The sequence below is a fragment of the Melitaea cinxia genome, chromosome 24 (genome assembly GCF_905220565.1).
Source record: "Melitaea cinxia chromosome 24, ilMelCinx1.1, whole genome shotgun sequence".
NCBI lineage: Eukaryota > Metazoa > Arthropoda > Insecta > Lepidoptera > Nymphalidae > Melitaea > Melitaea cinxia.
In genome coordinates, this window is record NC_059417.1 from 899,088 (window position 1) to 917,919 (window position 18,832).

At 44.6% G+C, this 18,832-nt stretch overlaps 1 protein-coding gene across 1 annotated transcript in view; it reads left to right on the forward strand.

The window, feature by feature from the left end:
• LOC123665602 (inactive dipeptidyl peptidase 10) overlaps positions 1-12,923 on the forward strand; it is a 188,366-nt gene extending 175,443 nt beyond the window's left edge. Inside the window, exons 13-18 of the mRNA XM_045599882.1 lie at positions 318-409; positions 1,825-1,945; positions 2,343-2,416; positions 3,769-3,929; positions 7,163-7,347; positions 12,430-12,923. Coding sequence (XP_045455838.1) covers positions 318-409; positions 1,825-1,945; positions 2,343-2,416; positions 3,769-3,929; positions 7,163-7,347; positions 12,430-12,579 — 783 coding nt within the window. The 3' untranslated portion in view covers positions 12,580-12,923. The remainder of the gene's footprint in view (positions 1-317; positions 410-1,824; positions 1,946-2,342; positions 2,417-3,768; positions 3,930-7,162; positions 7,348-12,429) is intronic.
• The last annotated feature ends 5,909 nt before the right edge of the window (positions 12,924-18,832 follow it).

The following is an 18,832-nucleotide window of genomic DNA, read 5'->3' on the forward strand; positions in this document are numbered from 1 at the left end:
ATTTCCATGGTTAACATTATTTGAATTCGATTTATCGGGATTTATACCATGTACCTTTTTATCTTTGAGCCTCCGATATTTCGGCGCAGTTGCATGCGCCATGGTCACGGAAGAACTTCCAGTTTGCCATGGTCACGGAAGAACTGGAAGTTCTTCCGTGACCATGGCGCATGCAACTGCGCCGAAATATCGAAAGCTCAAAGATAAAAAGGTACATGGTATAAATCCCGATAAATCGAATTCAAATAGAGGGTAGCTATATTCTTTACTGCCGTAGCCACACAGCGTAGTAATTCTAAATATGTACCAAATTATAGGTGCAAGCGCACAGAGAGGCGCGCGTTCGTCTCCTACTGCCGCCCGGCCTCCGGGACACAGATGACCTTCCACTGCCATTAGTTTTACACGTGTAAGTGGCCTTATTATATATTTTTGTACTATTATTAGGCATCAAAAAAGTACTCATCAGATCTTCCTCAAATGAACACTCTTCATATACAAACATTAGCTTTCTGTTAAAAAAAGATCATCGAAATTAGTAACACGTAAAAAATTCAGTCGAAATGAGGAACCATCTCATTTTTTTAAGTCCTTTAAAAATAAACACATTTCCTAGTTTAATGGATTTTAATCAGACGCGTTTTTTTCACACCAAAAAGGTGGCAAACAAGCGCATGCTAATGGTAAGCTGATACAGTAGCCCAGAGGTTCCCAAACTTATTTTATGTACTGCCCACTTTGAGAATAAATTATTTTAAGTGTCCCCCATTATTTCGCCAACTTAAAAACCATTATAACTTCAAATTAAATTAATTATTGCGAGCTATATTAACGAAGAATAAACATTAATTCTAAACGAAACTTTACTATAACCCGCAAGAGTTAAATTGAGACCTAAGCGCAGTAGGTAGTTAGTTCACAGCGGCGCTCAGGTCTCAAGTTAACTCTTACGGGCTACACCTGCAAATGAGAATGATTATTGAAACGCAACTTTATAGTATTTAGACAGAGTATCTTTTATTCAAAATAAAACAAACATAATCGATTCTAATATAAAAACTAATGTGAAGGATGATTTAAATCGCCCACCAAGCCTCTACACAACGCCGCCATTTTTTTCTGAGTCTCTTACCTTACCCTTTATGCCTGCAGCGCCTACAAGGGGGCGTTATCGCCCACTTTGGGAAAGGCTGCAGTAGCCTAGGGACGCGTGCAACACCAGCAGTATTACAAACGCGTTGCCGACTCTAACCCTTAAAACCCCTTGCACTTCTAAACCCTATAGACTGCACTTTAGGATCACGTCGGGGTCACCAGTTTGGAAGTGTGAAGAAAAGGGAGGATCCTCCGACCAGACGGGTGTTATGTCTGGCGGGCTAACGCCCCGACGGTTGTTGTCGGGATCTTGTATATATACTTAATCAATTTGAAAACTCTGATAGCGCGATGTAGCATACGTCAGTTTTTCTCTAATTACGTAGTTTGTAGTCGTTCGTATTTCGCGCGATAGATGTCGCCACAACCCTATCCCCCGGACTTCTTGCTATTCGTTCTCAAATCTGTAGAGGTTGTATTACACATACAATAAACATAATGTTTTTTTTAATGTGTTTTTATCTGAAGCGTTCTGACGTCTATAATCTGTAGAGCGAGTCTTCGGCTATACTACGAGTATATCTGACTCTGATAGACTAAGAGTTAGCATTCAGTACAATTTTCGAAGTTCAGTCCAATGTGGTGGGTGTGGTGGATTTTATATCTCTCAATTATTGTGCAGTTAATTTTTATGTCTTCTAGATCAAATTTTTATTACCTTTAATTCAGGTCGGCAGAGCCGGGCGGACAGTTGGTGACTGAGAGATGGCGACCAGACTGGAGCTGGTATCTGGCGACGGCTAGGAACTTCATAGTCGCTGAGATTGACGCGAGGGGATCTGGGGGACAGGTAACTCAAACAATTACTGTTATTACTAAAAATGTGGCAAAAAAGCATACGGTTGTGCCTGATGGTAAGCAAATACCGTAGTTTATGGACATCAACAACACCAGAAGCATTACGAGACTGAATGTTTAACGTCTAGGATTGTGCTAAAGAGCTGGGTGATAATATTAGTTTTAAAGTGACTTATCGCGAATACCATTATGAAATTGGTGATATACGGGTGACAAGAATCATGAGCATGACGTCTGAAACGCCGAAACGTTTTAATTAATATTATAACTTTATATTTGACTTTGCTAATTTTTTTTTTTGTACAAAACATATGTATTTTAGACGTTATACCTTACCTAGTTGATCTTACAAGGATTTATAAATAAAATTACCTAACTAACCATTTCAGGGCGAAGAGCTCAGAACTGAAATATATCAAAGATTGCTGTCAGTCGACGTCGAAGACCAAATAGCTGTTCTTTCGTGAGTATATAAGGCATATTTCTGGCAGTAATAGAATTTATTTAAATACGAGAATTATGATATTTGGGATAGCTTCTATATACCTTCCTTCAAATTTATATACCGTCCGTCAAAGGATCTGGCTTGATGGTTCTTATTCTTTCACTACTTTTGGTACTTCCAGGGACCACCAGTGGTTAGTTACATCGGTTACGAACTATCGACGAGAAATATTAGATATAAGCAAAATTAGCTAGATTATGGGTAAAATTAATTTCTTGCTATAAATTAATTCTAAGCTACCTACTCTACTTGCGTCTACTATGTAAAGCCATCCAACAAAAGTTCCAGATATTTGGCATCGGGAGATGAAAAAATATAACGAAAGTTGATTCTCTACTGAATATATATTTAAAAAAAAAAACAGTGTTTTACAGTACACCTAAAAATAGGTAAATACGTTACGGATAACCATGACATCTAATGATATCTATATCTTATACATATAATAAAATGGTAGGAAAGTCAAAATTGTACATTGAATATTTTTTTTAAAAGAATACTTGAGGTGCGATCTACAATCGATACCGAAGCCAAAAATATAGTTTTTAGAATTTTTGTCTGTTTGTCTGTATGTATGTCCGGGATAAACTCAAAAATTACTGCATGGATTTACTTCAAATTTAGCACGAATATTATTGAAAAGTCGGGTCAACATATAAGCTACATATTATCACGCTATCACCTACGGGGATCGAGCCAACCCTTATTTATTCAACGCATTCTGTAACAACGTTTAATCTAACGACGCATATTTGAATGTTGTTATTATGTTAATAACCATGTCATAAGCTAGCTTTACACTATAAATAAAGACATTCTGTAGTATATTTAGGATCAGCATTGCACCCGTGCAAAGCCGGGGCGGGTCGCTAGTGTTTAATATAATAGAAACTGCATCACTTTACAGTAATTTTTATATGTGGTTTCATCACCATTTACATACATTAATTTTGTATGAAAAATGTGTGGTTTTAAAAATATTATTATAAGTACAATATAATATACAAAACAATTTCAATGTATCTGTGGATTACTGGACCCTTTGTATTTAAATTAATGTTGTTTTTAATGAGAAACCTTTAAATTAAAATACAATATTAAGTTTTCTTTAACTTTGTGCATACGTCGCTGTATTGTTAATACTACAAAACAAAAATAAATAAAATAACATTTAATCATAGAATAACAAAACATAAATATGTAACTACTAGCGCCATCTGTCATAACTAGTGTGTAAGACTGACAATAGATCGTTAGTCTATCGAGACGTCCCTGTTACTACACTGTTATCACGGACGCCCGCGCCGCAGCTACCTGCGCGACAACCTCAAGATGGTGGACGGCGCGCGCGTGGGCGCGTGGGGGCGCGGGCTGGGCGCGGGCGCGGCGCTGGCGCTGGCGGCGGGCGACGCGCGCAACCTCACGCGCTGCCTGGCGCTGCTGGCGCCGCTGGCCGACCTGCGCCACCACAGTGAGCCATTCCGCCTGGAAAACCCACGGCTAGACTATATACAGTCGGTCTCTAATTTATGGGGTTTTGGATTTGGGGGCTAGGTGGGGGAGAAGAGGGAGGAGTGAGTTATCCTCTGGTACCACTATCATCATGTGGACCCCGAAACACAACATGAAAAAAACACAACATGAAATAAAATGAAATACACTATAAACATTTTGTTTAAAAGTCTGTCTCGGTCTATGTGGTCTATGTCGTTAAACGTCAGTCCGTATCGTTTGTTAATCTTGCTGTCGAGATCGTTTTTACGTACTCCTGTTCGAAAATAACGTGTGAAAGTTACGAAACGGAGCATGAGTGCACTTCCCGCAGCACCAAAGCTAAGGTGGAATCAGACGCCGAGCTCAAAGGTATTGTAATAACTATAAATAACAAAAACCTAACCTCAAAACTTTAATTACGATAGCTCCCTAACTACGGGGTTCACACGATAATAGTGGTACCAGAGGGTAAAACACACCCCCTCTCTCCCTTCCCAAACTCTATAAATTAGAGACCGATTATCTATAAATTAACCCATCCCACTGCTGGCCATAGGTTTCTGATGAGCTTAATCCACCACGCCGCTACTCTGCAGGTTGGTGGATACGTTCCTTACTATGATCAACGATCGCTATCAGATATTTTATGATAACAACCGGAACAGATGGCTTTACGTGCTCCCCGGGGCACGGAAGGGAGATCCACAAGGACTAACAGACCGGAAATAAATATTTGTATAAACACATTTATCCACTCCGAGCGGGAATCGAACCCGCGACTGTCGGTGTTTAGGCGCCGCCGACACGGCATTACACCAGAGCGGTCGACAAGAGCGCTTGCGCTTATTAAAATAATACAATAAAATTCAAACCTAATTCTATGTACCAAACATTAAAATTGGAATGAAAGCATTGTTTTCACCGATTGCCAAGAATGGTTATACTTTTCGCGCGTGTCATGCATGCATGCATTGTTTTTTTTTATACAAACAAAGTAAACAAAGGTATTGCTCACCTGATGGTAAGCGATTACCAGAGCCTATAGACGCCTGCAATATCAGAAGCATCGCAAACGCGTTGCTAACTATATCCCCTAACCCTTTGTTATTTATTGAAATGAATCTGAAAATTAATTTCAAATTTGTATTAAACGAAATTAATAGATAAAGTTTATGCGGTAAAGGATTATATCTATACTAATATTATAAAAAGGTAATATCTTTATATAATAATAGGTATAATCTATACTAAATATTATAATAAGTTTCTAACTTTGTTTGTTTGTAGGGGATAATCTTCGCAAATACTGATGCGATCACGAAAATTCTTTCACTAATAGAAAGCTACACTATTTAGAACTGACATAGGCTATATTATAGAAAATTGAGTCAAAAATCTAATATATAAATTTCTCGATTCACAAAGTCAGTTACAGTACTCCTCCGAAACGGCTGAACTGAATTTTATGAAATTTTGTGCGCATATCAGGTAGGTCTGAAAATCAGTCAACATCACTTTTTTTATACAGCTGTTATAATGGGGGGGGGGGGGGGTTAAGATGTATTAATATAATATATGGCAAAACAACGTTTGCGGGGTCAGCTAGTTAATGATCATGATGATGAATGAAGAGAAGTTTGGATTTAGTGACTGTTTTTCATACGTGATGTTACCAATTTTGTACAAAAACACATCTCTTTTTCAAAGACGGCGGAGTTTTGTTGCCGAGTCTTTTCTGCAGAATCTACATTCCGAATCGGTGATAGCTTCATGTTGACAATAATTAAAATTTTAATTTGTAAATTGACGTTCGTGCTTTGAAGCCTATTTGAATCAAGCTATTTTGATTTTCATTTTTAACCCCCGACGGAAAAGGAGGGGTGTTATAAGTTTGACGTGTCTGTCTGTCTGTGGCTCCGTAGCTCGCGAACGGATGAAGCGATTTCAATTTAGTTTTTTTTTTTTTTTGTATGAATGGTGAGTTACGGGCGAGTGCTTTTAGATATGTTTGATGAAAGGATTGAAAGTGAGGAAGAATAACCGAATGTCTGCAACTATAATCTATTGGGATCTCAAATGAAAGTGCATCACGTGCACATTACAAAATAATGTGTTCAATGAAAATCGGTTGAACCCTGAAAAAACTCTGGGGGTAAAAGTGGGGAAAATACCCAATATCTGCAAATATATTGGGTATTATATATTGCGTATATAATGTGTGGTGAGGAGAAAATGAAGATGGAAATCCGAATGTCAGTAAATTTACCCAAGTACCAAATGAAATAGCATCATATGCACATTTTGTAAAAATAAAAAAAAATCGGTTGAGCCGTTTGAAGTTAATGGGGGCTAAAAGTGGGAATGGAAAACAGAATTCATCAGAATGTCGTCACAAAATACAGAATCACCTATTGTTTTGCAAAGTCTCATCAGGTTCTAACAAAACTATCTAATCGATAACAACAAAATCTATATTATAAATACCTATAAAAAAATATAAAATAAAAATAAAACTAAAAAAAGATCCCCGACACAATAACCTAAGTTGCCTTTAAAAAGTAAAAAATAATGAAAGAAACTCAATCTTAAAGTATAAAAGTATTTTTTTTTTTTATGTCACTAGGTCGGCAAACAAGCGTACGACTCACCTGATGGTAAGCGATTACCGTAGCTTATAGACGGCTGCAACACCAGAAGCATCGCAAGCGCGTTGCCGACCCAATCCCCAATCCTCCCAGGAGCTCTGGTCACCTTACTCACTAACAGGAACACAATACTGCTTGAAAACAGTATTATTTTGCTGTGATCTTCTGTAAGGTCGAGGTACTACCCCAGTCGGCTGCTCCATATTTTGGGCAGGAAATTCCTGCTGTGCCCTACCTCAGTGGAAATGTATAGTATGAGCGGTCCCCCAACGCGATGTATTTTTTTTAGAATTATTAATACTCGTACATACTTTTATACTTTAAGATTGAATTTCTGTAACTATTTTATACTTTTTAAAGGCAAATCAGGTTATTGTGTCGGGTTTTTTTTTAATTTTTAATTTAATTTTTATGTCATTCAATCATCAATTCAGATGGAATATTTTCATACGCATTATTTGATTAGCTATGGACGTCGATTCGACTAGATTAATGTAGATTGAAAAAGATGAAGATGAAGCTTACTTGAATGAAGTTATATTAATTGAGAGCGGTACCTCTCCAGACTCGTACTGGACGGAGCGCTACAGCGGGCGGGGCGCGGCGCCGGCGCTGTGGCGGCGCGCCGGCAACCTGCCGCCGCGCCGCCTGCTGCTGGCGCACGCCACCGCCGACCTGCGCGCGCCGCCGCTGCACGCGCTGGCGCTCGCGCGGGCGCTCGTGCGCGCGCAGGCGCTCTACGCGCACCAGGTCACTTGCTAGTGCACACTACACAGACTCGTACTGGACGGAGCGCTACTGCTGCTGGCGCACGCCACCGCCGACCTGCGCGCGCCGCCGCTGCACGCGCTGGCGCTCGCGCGGGCGCTCGTGCGCGCGCAGGCGCTCTACGCGCACCAGGTCACTTGCTAGTGCACACTACACAGACTCGTACTGGACGGAGCGCTACTGCTGCTGGCGCACGCCACCGCCGACCTGCGCGCGCCGCCGCTGCACGCGCTGGCGCTCGCGCGGGCGCTCGTGCGCGCGCAGGCGCTCTACGCGCACCAGGTCACTTGCTAGTGCACACTACACAGACTCGTACTGGACGGAGCGCTACTGCTGCTGGCGCACGCCACCGCCGACCTGCGCGCGCCGCCGCTGCACGCGCTGGCGCTCGCGCGGGCGCTCGTGCGCGCGCAGGCGCTCTACGCGCACCAGGTCACTTGCTAGTGCACACTACACAGACTCGTACTGGACGGAGCGCTACTGCTGCTGGCGCACGCCACCGCCGACCTGCGCGCGCCGCCGCTGCACGCGCTGGCGCTCGCGCGGGCGCTCGTGCGCGCGCAGGCGCTCTACGCGCACCAGGTCACTTGCTAGTGCACACTACACAGACTCGTACTGGACGGAGCGCTACTGCTGCTGGCGCACGCCACCGCCGACCTGCGCGCGCCGCCGCTGCACGCGCTGGCGCTCGCGCGGGCGCTCGTGCGCGCGCAGGCGCTCTACGCGCACCAGGTCACTTGCTAGTGCACACTACACAGACTCGTACTGGACGGAGCGCTACTGCTGCTGGCGCACGCCACCGCCGACCTGCGCGCGCCGCCGCTGCACGCGCTGGCGCTCGCGCGGGCGCTCGTGCGCGCGCAGGCGCTCTACGCGCACCAGGTCACTTGCTAGTGCACACTACACAGACTCGTACTGGACGGAGCGCTACTGCTGCTGGCGCACGCCACCGCCGACCTGCGCGCGCCGCCGCTGCACGCGCTGGCGCTCGCGCGGGCGCTCGTGCGCGCGCAGGCGCTCTACGCGCACCAGGTCACTTGCTAGTGCACACTACACAGACTCGTACTGGACGGAGCGCTACTGCTGCTGGCGCACGCCACCGCCGACCTGCGCGCGCCGCCGCTGCACGCGCTGGCGCTCGCGCGGGCGCTCGTGCGCGCGCAGGCGCTCTACGCGCACCAGGTCACTTGCTAGTGCACACTACACAGACTCGTACTGGACGGAGCGCTACTGCTGCTGGCGCACGCCACCGCCGACCTGCGCGCGCCGCCGCTGCACGCGCTGGCGCTCGCGCGGGCGCTCGTGCGCGCGCAGGCGCTCTACGCGCACCAGGTCACTTGCTAGTGCACACTACACAGACTCGTACTGGACGGAGCGCTACTGCTGCTGGCGCACGCCACCGCCGACCTGCGCGCGCCGCCGCTGCACGCGCTGGCGCTCGCGCGGGCGCTCGTGCGCGCGCAGGCGCTCTACGCGCACCAGGTCACTTGCTAGTGCACACTACACAGACTCGTACTGGACGGAGCGCTACTGCTGCTGGCGCACGCCACCGCCGACCTGCGCGCGCCGCCGCTGCACGCGCTGGCGCTCGCGCGGGCGCTCGTGCGCGCGCAGGCGCTCTACGCGCACCAGGTCACTTGCTAGTGCACACTACACAGACTCGTACTGGACGGAGCGCTACTGCTGCTGGCGCACGCCACCGCCGACCTGCGCGCGCCGCCGCTGCACGCGCTGGCGCTCGCGCGGGCGCTCGTGCGCGCGCAGGCGCTCTACGCGCACCAGGTCACTTGCTAGTGCACACTACACAGACTCGTACTGGACGGAGCGCTACTGCTGCTGGCGCACGCCACCGCCGACCTGCGCGCGCCGCCGCTGCACGCGCTGGCGCTCGCGCGGGCGCTCGTGCGCGCGCAGGCGCTCTACGCGCACCAGGTCACTTGCTAGTGCACACTACACAGACTCGTACTGGACGGAGCGCTACTGCTGCTGGCGCACGCCACCGCCGACCTGCGCGCGCCGCCGCTGCACGCGCTGGCGCTCGCGCGGGCGTTCGTGCGCGCGCAGGCGCTCTACGCGCACCAGGTCACTTGCTAGTGCACACTACACAGACTCGTACTGGACGGAGCGCTACTGCTGCTGGCGCACGCCACCGCCGACCTGCGCGCGCCGCCGCTGCACGCGCTGGCGCTCGCGCGGGCGCTCGTGCGCGCGCAGGCGCTCTACGCGCACCAGGTCACTTGCTAGTGCACACTACACAGACTCGTACTGGACGGAGCGCTACTGCTGCTGGCGCACGCCACCGCCGACCTGCGCGCGCCGCCGCTGCACGCGCTGGCGCTCGCGCGGGCGCTCGTGCGCGCGCAGGCGCTCTACGCGCACCAGGTCACTTGCTAGTGCACACTACACAGACTCGTACTGGACGGAGCGCTACTGCTGCTGGCGCACGCCACCGCCGACCTGCGCGCGCCGCCGCTGCACGCGCTGGCGCTCGCGCGGGCGCTCGTGCGCGCGCAGGCGCTCTACGCGCACCAGGTCACTTGCTAGTGCACACTACACAGACTCGTACTGGACGGAGCGCTACTGCTGCTGGCGCACGCCACCGCCGACCTGCGCGCGCCGCCGCTGCACGCGCTGGCGCTCGCGCGGGCGCTCGTGCGCGCGCAGGCGCTCTACGCGCACCAGGTCACTTGCTAGTGCACACTACACAGACTCGTACTGGACGGAGCGCTACTGCTGCTGGCGCACGCCACCGCCGACCTGCGCGCGCCGCCGCTGCACGCGCTGGCGCTCGCGCGGGCGCTCGTGCGCGCGCAGGCGCTCTACGCGCACCAGGTCACTTGCTAGTGCACACTACACAGACTCGTACTGGACGGAGCGCTACTGCTGCTGGCGCACGCCACCGCCGACCTGCGCGCGCCGCCGCTGCACGCGCTGGCGCTCGCGCGGGCGCTCGTGCGCGCGCAGGCGCTCTACGCGCACCAGGTCACTTGCTAGTGCACACTACACAGACTCGTACTGGACGGAGCGCTACTGCTGCTGGCGCACGCCACCGCCGACCTGCGCGCGCCGCCGCTGCACGCGCTGGCGCTCGCGCGGGCGCTCGTGCGCGCGCAGGCGCTCTACGCGCACCAGGTCACTTGCTAGTGCACACTACACAGACTCGTACTGGACGGAGCGCTACTGCTGCTGGCGCACGCCACCGCCGACCTGCGCGCGCCGCCGCTGCACGCGCTGGCGCTCGCGCGGGCGCTCGTGCGCGCGCAGGCGCTCTACGCGCACCAGGTCACTTGCTAGTGCACACTACACAGACTCGTACTGGACGGAGCGCTACTGCTGCTGGCGCACGCCACCGCCGACATGCGCGCGCCGCCGCTGCACGCGCTGGCGCTCGCGCGGGCGCTCGTGCGCGCGCAGGCGCTCTACGCGCACCAGGTCACTTGCTAGTGCACACTACACAGACTCGTACTGGACGGAGCGCTACTGCTGCTGGCGCACGCCACCGCCGACCTGCGCGCGCCGCCGCTGCACGCGCTGGCGCTCGCGCGGGCGCTCGTGCGCGCGCAGGCGCTCTACGCGCACCAGGTCACTTGCTAGTGCACACTACACAGACTCGTACTGGACGGAGCGCTACTGCTGCTGGCGCACGCCACCGCCGACCTGCGCGCGCCGCCGCTGCACGCGCTGGCGCTCGCGCGGGCGCTCGTGCGCGCGCAGGCGCTCTACGCGCACCAGGTCACTTGCTAGTGCACACTACACAGACTCGTACTGGACGGAGCGCTACTGCTGCTGGCGCACGCCACCGCCGACCTGCGCGCGCCGCCGCTGCACGCGCTGGCGCTCGCGCGGGCGCTCGTGCGCGCGCAGGCGCTCTACGCGCACCAGGTCACTTGCTAGTGCACACTACACAGACTCGTACTGGACGGAGCGCTACTGCTGCTGGCGCACGCCACCGCCGACCTGCGCGCGCCGCCGCTGCACGCGCTGGCGCTCGCGCGGGCGCTCGTGCGCGCGCAGGCGCTCTACGCGCACCAGGTCACTTGCTAGTGCACACTACACAGACTCGTACTGGACGGAGCGCTACTGCTGCTGGCGCACGCCACCGCCGACCTGCGCGCGCCGCCGCTGCACGCGCTGGCGCTCGCGCGGGCGCTCGTGCGCGCGCAGGCGCTCTACGCGCACCAGGTCACTTGCTAGTGCACACTACACAGACTCGTACTGGACGGAGCGCTACTGCTGCTGGCGCACGCCACCGCCGACCTGCGCGCGCCGCCGCTGCACGCGCTGGCGCTCGCGCGGGCGCTCGTGCGCGCGCAGGCGCTCTACGCGCACCAGGTCACTTGCTAGTGCACACTACACAGACTCGTACTGGACGGAGCGCTACTGCTGCTGGCGCACGCCACCGCCGACCTGCGCGCGCCGCCGCTGCACGCGCTGGCGCTCGCGCGGGCGCTCGTGCGCGCGCAGGCGCTCTACGCGCACCAGGTCACTTGCTAGTGCACACTACACAGACTCGTACTGGACGGAGCGCTACTGCTGCTGGCGCACGCCACCGCCGACCTGCGCGCGCCGCCGCTGCACGCGCTGGCGCTCGCGCGGGCGCTCGTGCGCGCGCAGGCGCTCTACGCGCACCAGGTCACTTGCTAGTGCACACTACACAGACTCGTACTGGACGGAGCGCTACTGCTGCTGGCGCACGCCACCGCCGACCTGCGCGCGCCGCCGCTGCACGCGCTGGCGCTCGCGCGGGCGCTCGTGCGCGCGCAGGCGCTCTACGCGCACCAGGTCACTTGCTAGTGCACACTACACAGACTCGTACTGGATGGAGCGCTACTGCTGCTGGCGCTGGCGATGTGGCGGCGCGCCGCAAAAAAAAAACCGTCAACGTCAGACCACGACCTAGTTTTACTAGGCAGTCACAGGACTGTCGATCTGTAGTTTGTATGACAAATCGCCTGTGGTATTAATATAATTATAATGCATGTTTAACAAAAGGCATGGGCATTTTAGCCCGTGGATGTAATTGTTTTTTAATAAAAAAAATGTAATAACATTGTTTTCTTAAAGGTATATCCCGACGAAGGTCACGACTTTGAGCGTTCATCGCTTCACGTCCACAAAACAATGGAACAATTCTTCGACGAGTGCTTTGGACCGGTCGAGCTAGCTGACTGGGATACGGGCGGAGTGGGCGGACTCTTCCCTTTTCGAGACTAATAGGAGAAGGGAGACTCCTATAGGGAATATCTAGTTAAAGCTGAAACCATTCGAAAATGATTTCAGAATAATGTTCAATGTAAAAGCCCTTTTTAACAATTGAAATAAAGAAGGCAATCGAAATGACATTGAAATGCAAAAACAGCATTGCAGTAACTTGAAAGATAGTCTTTTTCAATTGCGTCACATAAGAGGTGATTATGAAATGTATGACAACTTAAATTCTAAATTATATTACTCAATATTTGAGTATGATATTCGGTAACTTAAATAAACGAAAAATAAAAAAATAATGATAAACTCATTTTGATTAATACTGATTTAAAAAAAAATCTCTTTTATGTGTAATTAAAATATCTACTATTAAAAAAAATAATAATAACATCGATAAAGGACTGCCACTAACACATGTTTCTTTTCACATTTTGCATTATTAAAAAAGTAATAAACAAAGCTAGAAATGTCATTGCACCAAAAAAAAATACACAGTATATTCCATTAATACCAATGAGGTAGATTATTTAAATTGTATGGTGCATTATTAAAATGAATTCATTGAAGTGATTCGTTATTTTAGCCTAAATACGAAAATAAGTATTATTATAAGTAGATGGAGTTAGAAGAAATGTATAAAAAAATATACGTCTCCCTTAAAACTTGATGTATTAATAGATGTGTATAATAAATGTGTTTTAGATAGGTTGTGAACAATTGAATTAAAGTAGTGCCGCTAATATTTTTTCTTACAATTGTGTTATAATGAACACATGACACTTCATCTAATCTTTTTTTTATACTGGCAACTTTTTTTATACCTAATCTCTCTACTTTAATTAGTAATTGAAAGTATATTTATCTAGATTACGTTACTCGTTTACGTTACTACGTTTTAGTCATCATGTTGTTTAGTAATTATTGTTAAAAAAATTTAAAACAGAAAAATGTATTTTTACACAGCATTTTAAAGATTAAAAACTAATTTAGTTTCGTTCCGAGTCCGCGAACTACTTTAAAAACTGTCCCGCTGTGCAAAATTGTTCACAATCCGTCAATAGGATCTCCAGTGAAATTATCTTATGATTATATTATAAGGAATGGAAAAAATCTATATTTTAGTGTAAATGTTACTTCATCTATATTTCTATGTCGCTTTCAATGTCACTGTAAAGAATCTTGTAAACGATCCAAATTTAACAACAAATATTCAATCAAAACTTACATTATAGTTAATATTTGTCAAATCGATGATCAAACAAATGTGTAAATTCCTTTAGATTCGTTTTTCTGTTTCGCAAACGTTGACATGGAACTTAAAATTGTTGACAAACATTGACATGACGTATTTCAATCGTACAATTTAGTTTGATCGTTTACAGGGTGCTTCTGAAATGTAGCTTTAATATGTGTGTATTTTAGAAGTTGTTGTCAGAAAAGCATGTGTTAATAGTCAGAGTATTTCTGAAGTCAGTGTCGCTCGAGTTTGTCAGAGAAAATAAAATATTATAATATATATTTATATATTAGTCATTATTTTTTGTTTACAGTTGAAGTTTAGTAAGTTTCTCCTACGATAATTTTTACTCTGTATCAATTTAATTATATAATTTTAATTTTTTTTTACATCTGTACAAGTATGATCCTCAGTGATAAAATTGGTGTTTTGAGAAGATGTGTTTTGTTTTAAGCGCAAAAAACATGGCATTGAGAGTAGTTGATATGTTTCTGGTTTAGTTAGCTTTATGATCTAATCTTCACTTTTATCGATTTTTTTTACCCTTTGCCAGGTTACTTTTAATAACAACACAATTATATTAATTTAAATTTAAATGAAAGCGCAACTATTATAGAGACTAATTCATACAAAGACTCTTCATAACTTTTTTTATAATTAGTATTTTTTAATTTTTTTCTTAAAATTAACTTCTTGTAGCTTCTTTTTCTAAGTTATTTTCTTACACAAAACTTAAAATCGAAATTATAAATGGTATCAATATAATAATAGTTTTCTCTGACAAACTTTTTCGAAACTGAATATATATATACAAATATAAATCATAGAACAATAAAAAAAATGTTGCTAGTGTAAATAAATCATAAGAGAAACTAATTTTTGAAATATCAATGTTACTAGTGATAAAAAATATATTAATAAAATAAAAAAGAAACAAGTTAATACAGAAAGCTTAAATGATAAGTGTATATAACCTTTTTTCTTCTATCTTGTCGTCATTCTTTGCTAATCGTTATTGTTTAGTGATATTATGTAACCAAGCGCCTAGTCTCATCCATAAAATAATTAAAGGCGGATTTATATATGTCTGACGTATTGTGTCGTGTCGCATCAGAACAGAATCGGTATCATACATTTTATATGACAACGTTTACATTGATGTGTTGTGTCATGTCGTGATGGCTTCTGGGGTGCTGAAACGGCGCCATCACGACATGTCAGATTAATGTGAACAGCGTTGTGTTATGACGCATCAGCATCACTTGTTTATTTACTTAATTTGTAAAATAATAGTTTATTTGGCTCTTAAAAATGTATGACTTAATTGGAATTATAATGTTATTTATAGTATAAAACTTAAACAATATAATATATTTGTCTATTGTTTGGATTAATCCAAACTCTCGTTCTCTTACTTTCTTTTTTTAAAAGAGTTGCAAGTGTTAAAAATTGAATATGTTCTTAAAAAATCAGAATCAGAATCCGATAGCTCATAGAAGAACATTTTAAACGTTTGACCTTTTCTAAAGCTGCGGCTGTATTGATTCAAAATATCGTTCTGATGCGTCAGAACACGACATAATAATGTAAACGCTAGCCATCACGTCATGACACGACACGACACGACAGCCAAATATAAATCCACCTTTACTGTATATAGTTTTTCATTAAGTATAATTTCAATCACACAAAAAACGGGACTTTTTAATTAATAAATAAAGATCATTATGTTATTCTAAATTTACTATCGACCGCAAGATTTAGTATTTTTTGTAAATGATATTATAATAAGTAAATATATTATAATTATGTTACAACCGAAGCAAATTACATCTGTTAATTTTTTACAGACTAATGCATCGGCTAACTTTGATAAGTCAGCGTTCCAGATTACGCTAGTTGCTAAAACCAAGTAATATTAACTATTACTCGTGGACATAGCAACCAGTTGCTCATTGCAAATATTTATTTCTCCTTGGCTACGGCTATTACTAATTTGTAGCCATTCCTATTATAGTAATTTATTAAAATGGTGACTACTTTAGAAACGAAAAAGTCACTCAAACAGATCTTTAAATGTATTACCTTTTATTCTAATTTTTGAAGCGAAACTTTAGAATCCTTGTAATCACAAGAAACTAAGGATGCTCAAAACGCGTAAGCTACGCGTTTAACATGGCGCTTATGGCCTTTTTACAAGACGGTGATTCATCGTCGATAGAAGAAAACGCAGGATTTTTTTGTACCAAACAGCCCTAACTATTATAGCACATAATCCCTTACAAGTAATGTGACTAATTGACTTTTTTAGTTACTAAGTTAAGAGCCGCCAACTAGCAACCTATTGCTTAGTAACTCTGAACTAAAAGTCGACTTAAATATCGGTTGATAGACTAAGACTTAGAAGATTATGAGATTTAATAGAATTTATTTACTTTTGTTTAAACATCTTCTTCTTTTTCACAAATTTTCGTCTTTTTCATACAACATTAAGTTAGCGAAATCGACATAAATAACTATTCAGATAATGCGAATGAAAATATGCCATCTGAATTTAATATTGAACGATAAACGATAAAATCAAAATTGAAATCGCTTTATTCAAATAGGCTTCCAACGCACCTTCGAATCATTATTTTAAAAATTTAAATTTTTATTATTGTTATAAGTGAAGCAACCGCCGAATCGGAATGTAGATTCTGCAGAGAAGAATCGACTAGCAAATCCACAGATAATCTGTTTTAAAAATACAAAATTAGTAATATCTTGCATGAAACTATCTATCATACTAAATATTAACATATAGGGCTCTTCATAATTTGCATTATATTGCAAAGAATCTTAATGTTGTTTATGATATTAATGTTAAATATAAATGTGAAGTTAAATACCATTATTATAAATATTATTAATTCATTATATAGTTACATATGAAATATGTATTTTTAAATGCTCAGTGGATACATTGTTTTTATGTTGAAATGTTGTTTTATAAAAAATTGTTCGATTCTATTGTTTTATTTACCCCGCCCTACCCTTTTAAACACGTTTATTTAGCGTTTTTTATTATTGATTTTTTTCTCCTTAATGTGTGCACACTTCTAACCGCTGCTACTATATAAATAAAAAAATGTAAGTTTCTTTTAAGACAGACGTTATACACACGTATTATTATACAGCTTATAAATGTTAAACAAATAAACTTTTCACCCTCATAGACCCCTAGTAAGATTTCTTCCGTGTTCGGAAACACACACAATCAAAGCGCTGGACAACGTCAATCACCTCGTACGACTAATACAAACGTCTGTCGTGAGCGGAGACCGAAACTGCGACCAATAGCGTAACAACCAATGCTGTGACAGCTGCGCCACTTGCGTTCAACCTTTTTTATTACAAAGCGTACGGTACGCCTGATGGTAAGTGGATACCGTAAGACGTCAATAACTCCAGGAGCATTGCCAGCGCGTTGCCGAACCTCTCTCCAACCCTCCCTAGGAGCTCCGGCTACCTTAATCACCTCAGAAACACAACGCTTCTTGAAAGCAGTGTTATTATCACATTGGCCAAGTCCTAAGATTATGTCGTCAGCATGTGGAATGTATTTTCTTCGAGTAACACATACATGGCTCCTAGTTCGTTATGTAAGTATTGTCCTGCTTGAGTTGTTTATACAACTGTAAATATAAACATATTTTTGCTATAAATCCTCTGGAAAAGAAAAAGGGCTTGATTTTATCATCAAACTGTCTCAGTTCTAGTAATTTCACACACACACACAACCTAAAGGCAGCGATAAAACTAAATAGACTTGTGGGCTAGCTCATTACTATTGATATGATTAAAACTATCAGACATCTAGCATCTCAGTTCTGGAAACATCGATCATTTTAATCAATAAGTAATAAAACATAGCTGAGGTCGAGTTTTAACTCTTTAGATATAGAAAGGCATATGTTATTTTTGGAAACAGTCGAAATTTGGAAGTTGTAGTAGATAGAGTATTTGCTATTGGTGTGTAAGGCACAAACGATTTTGGAATTGTCCCAACATAAATTTAAAGTTTAAAAAAAAAAAATAGATAATATTACTCGGTGCAGGATTACATAGTTGATAAAAATGGACTTAGTGACGCTGTATTTGATGCAACATGTTACTACTTTTGTACTAAAACACAGTTTATATATTATTTTTCAAAAGAGTAACTGCGGAGTTTCTTGCCGATTCTTCTCTACAGAATCTACATTCCGAATCGGTGGTAGCTTTACTTCTACAAATATAATAATTGATTTTAAAAGTTTTAATTTGTAAAATGACGATTCGAAGGTGCTCTTGGAGCCTATTTGAATAAAGCTGTTTTTGATTTTGATTTTGGTTTTAATGTGGATTAAACGAGTCGTTTTAACGACTAAAGACTTCAGATGATATTTAATTTATAGTCTGATATGTATTCTGTATAAGTGTGTATTTTATAACATATTAATGCATTGTTAGAAAATATACAGGGGTTACGTTTTGTGAGAGTAAAGCACAGTCTAGAGGCGTACAATGTTTTCCTCAAAATCTAATACGGCCCAATTGGGACAGTACCTCAACCTTACGGAAGATCACAGCATGTTGACTTGTTATTATTTGGAATTATCCATCTGAAGTCATTTTAGTTTCGTACTAGCTTACGTCAGGAATCGAAACAATAAATAAAAAACAGTTTTTCTCGTCAATACTTTACTTACGTTTCTATAAATTTAATTTTTCTTGTAAATATTGCACTAAAGTTAACGTCCATACAAAAATAATAGGCACTAGAATGACAAGCACGTCGCAACATATAATAACACTTTTTATACTATTAGCGTAGATACTAGCGTTCACTTTTTAAGTGAAATATGATTTTATAAATAGGAAAAAACTTCCATTTTCGAGGTCTAATCTTTGTACAGTTTGAAACGAAAAACCTGAAGAAAATGATAATGTCACAATCCTCTGCCTTAGATTATATTACGGATCTCGCACTCGACAGTC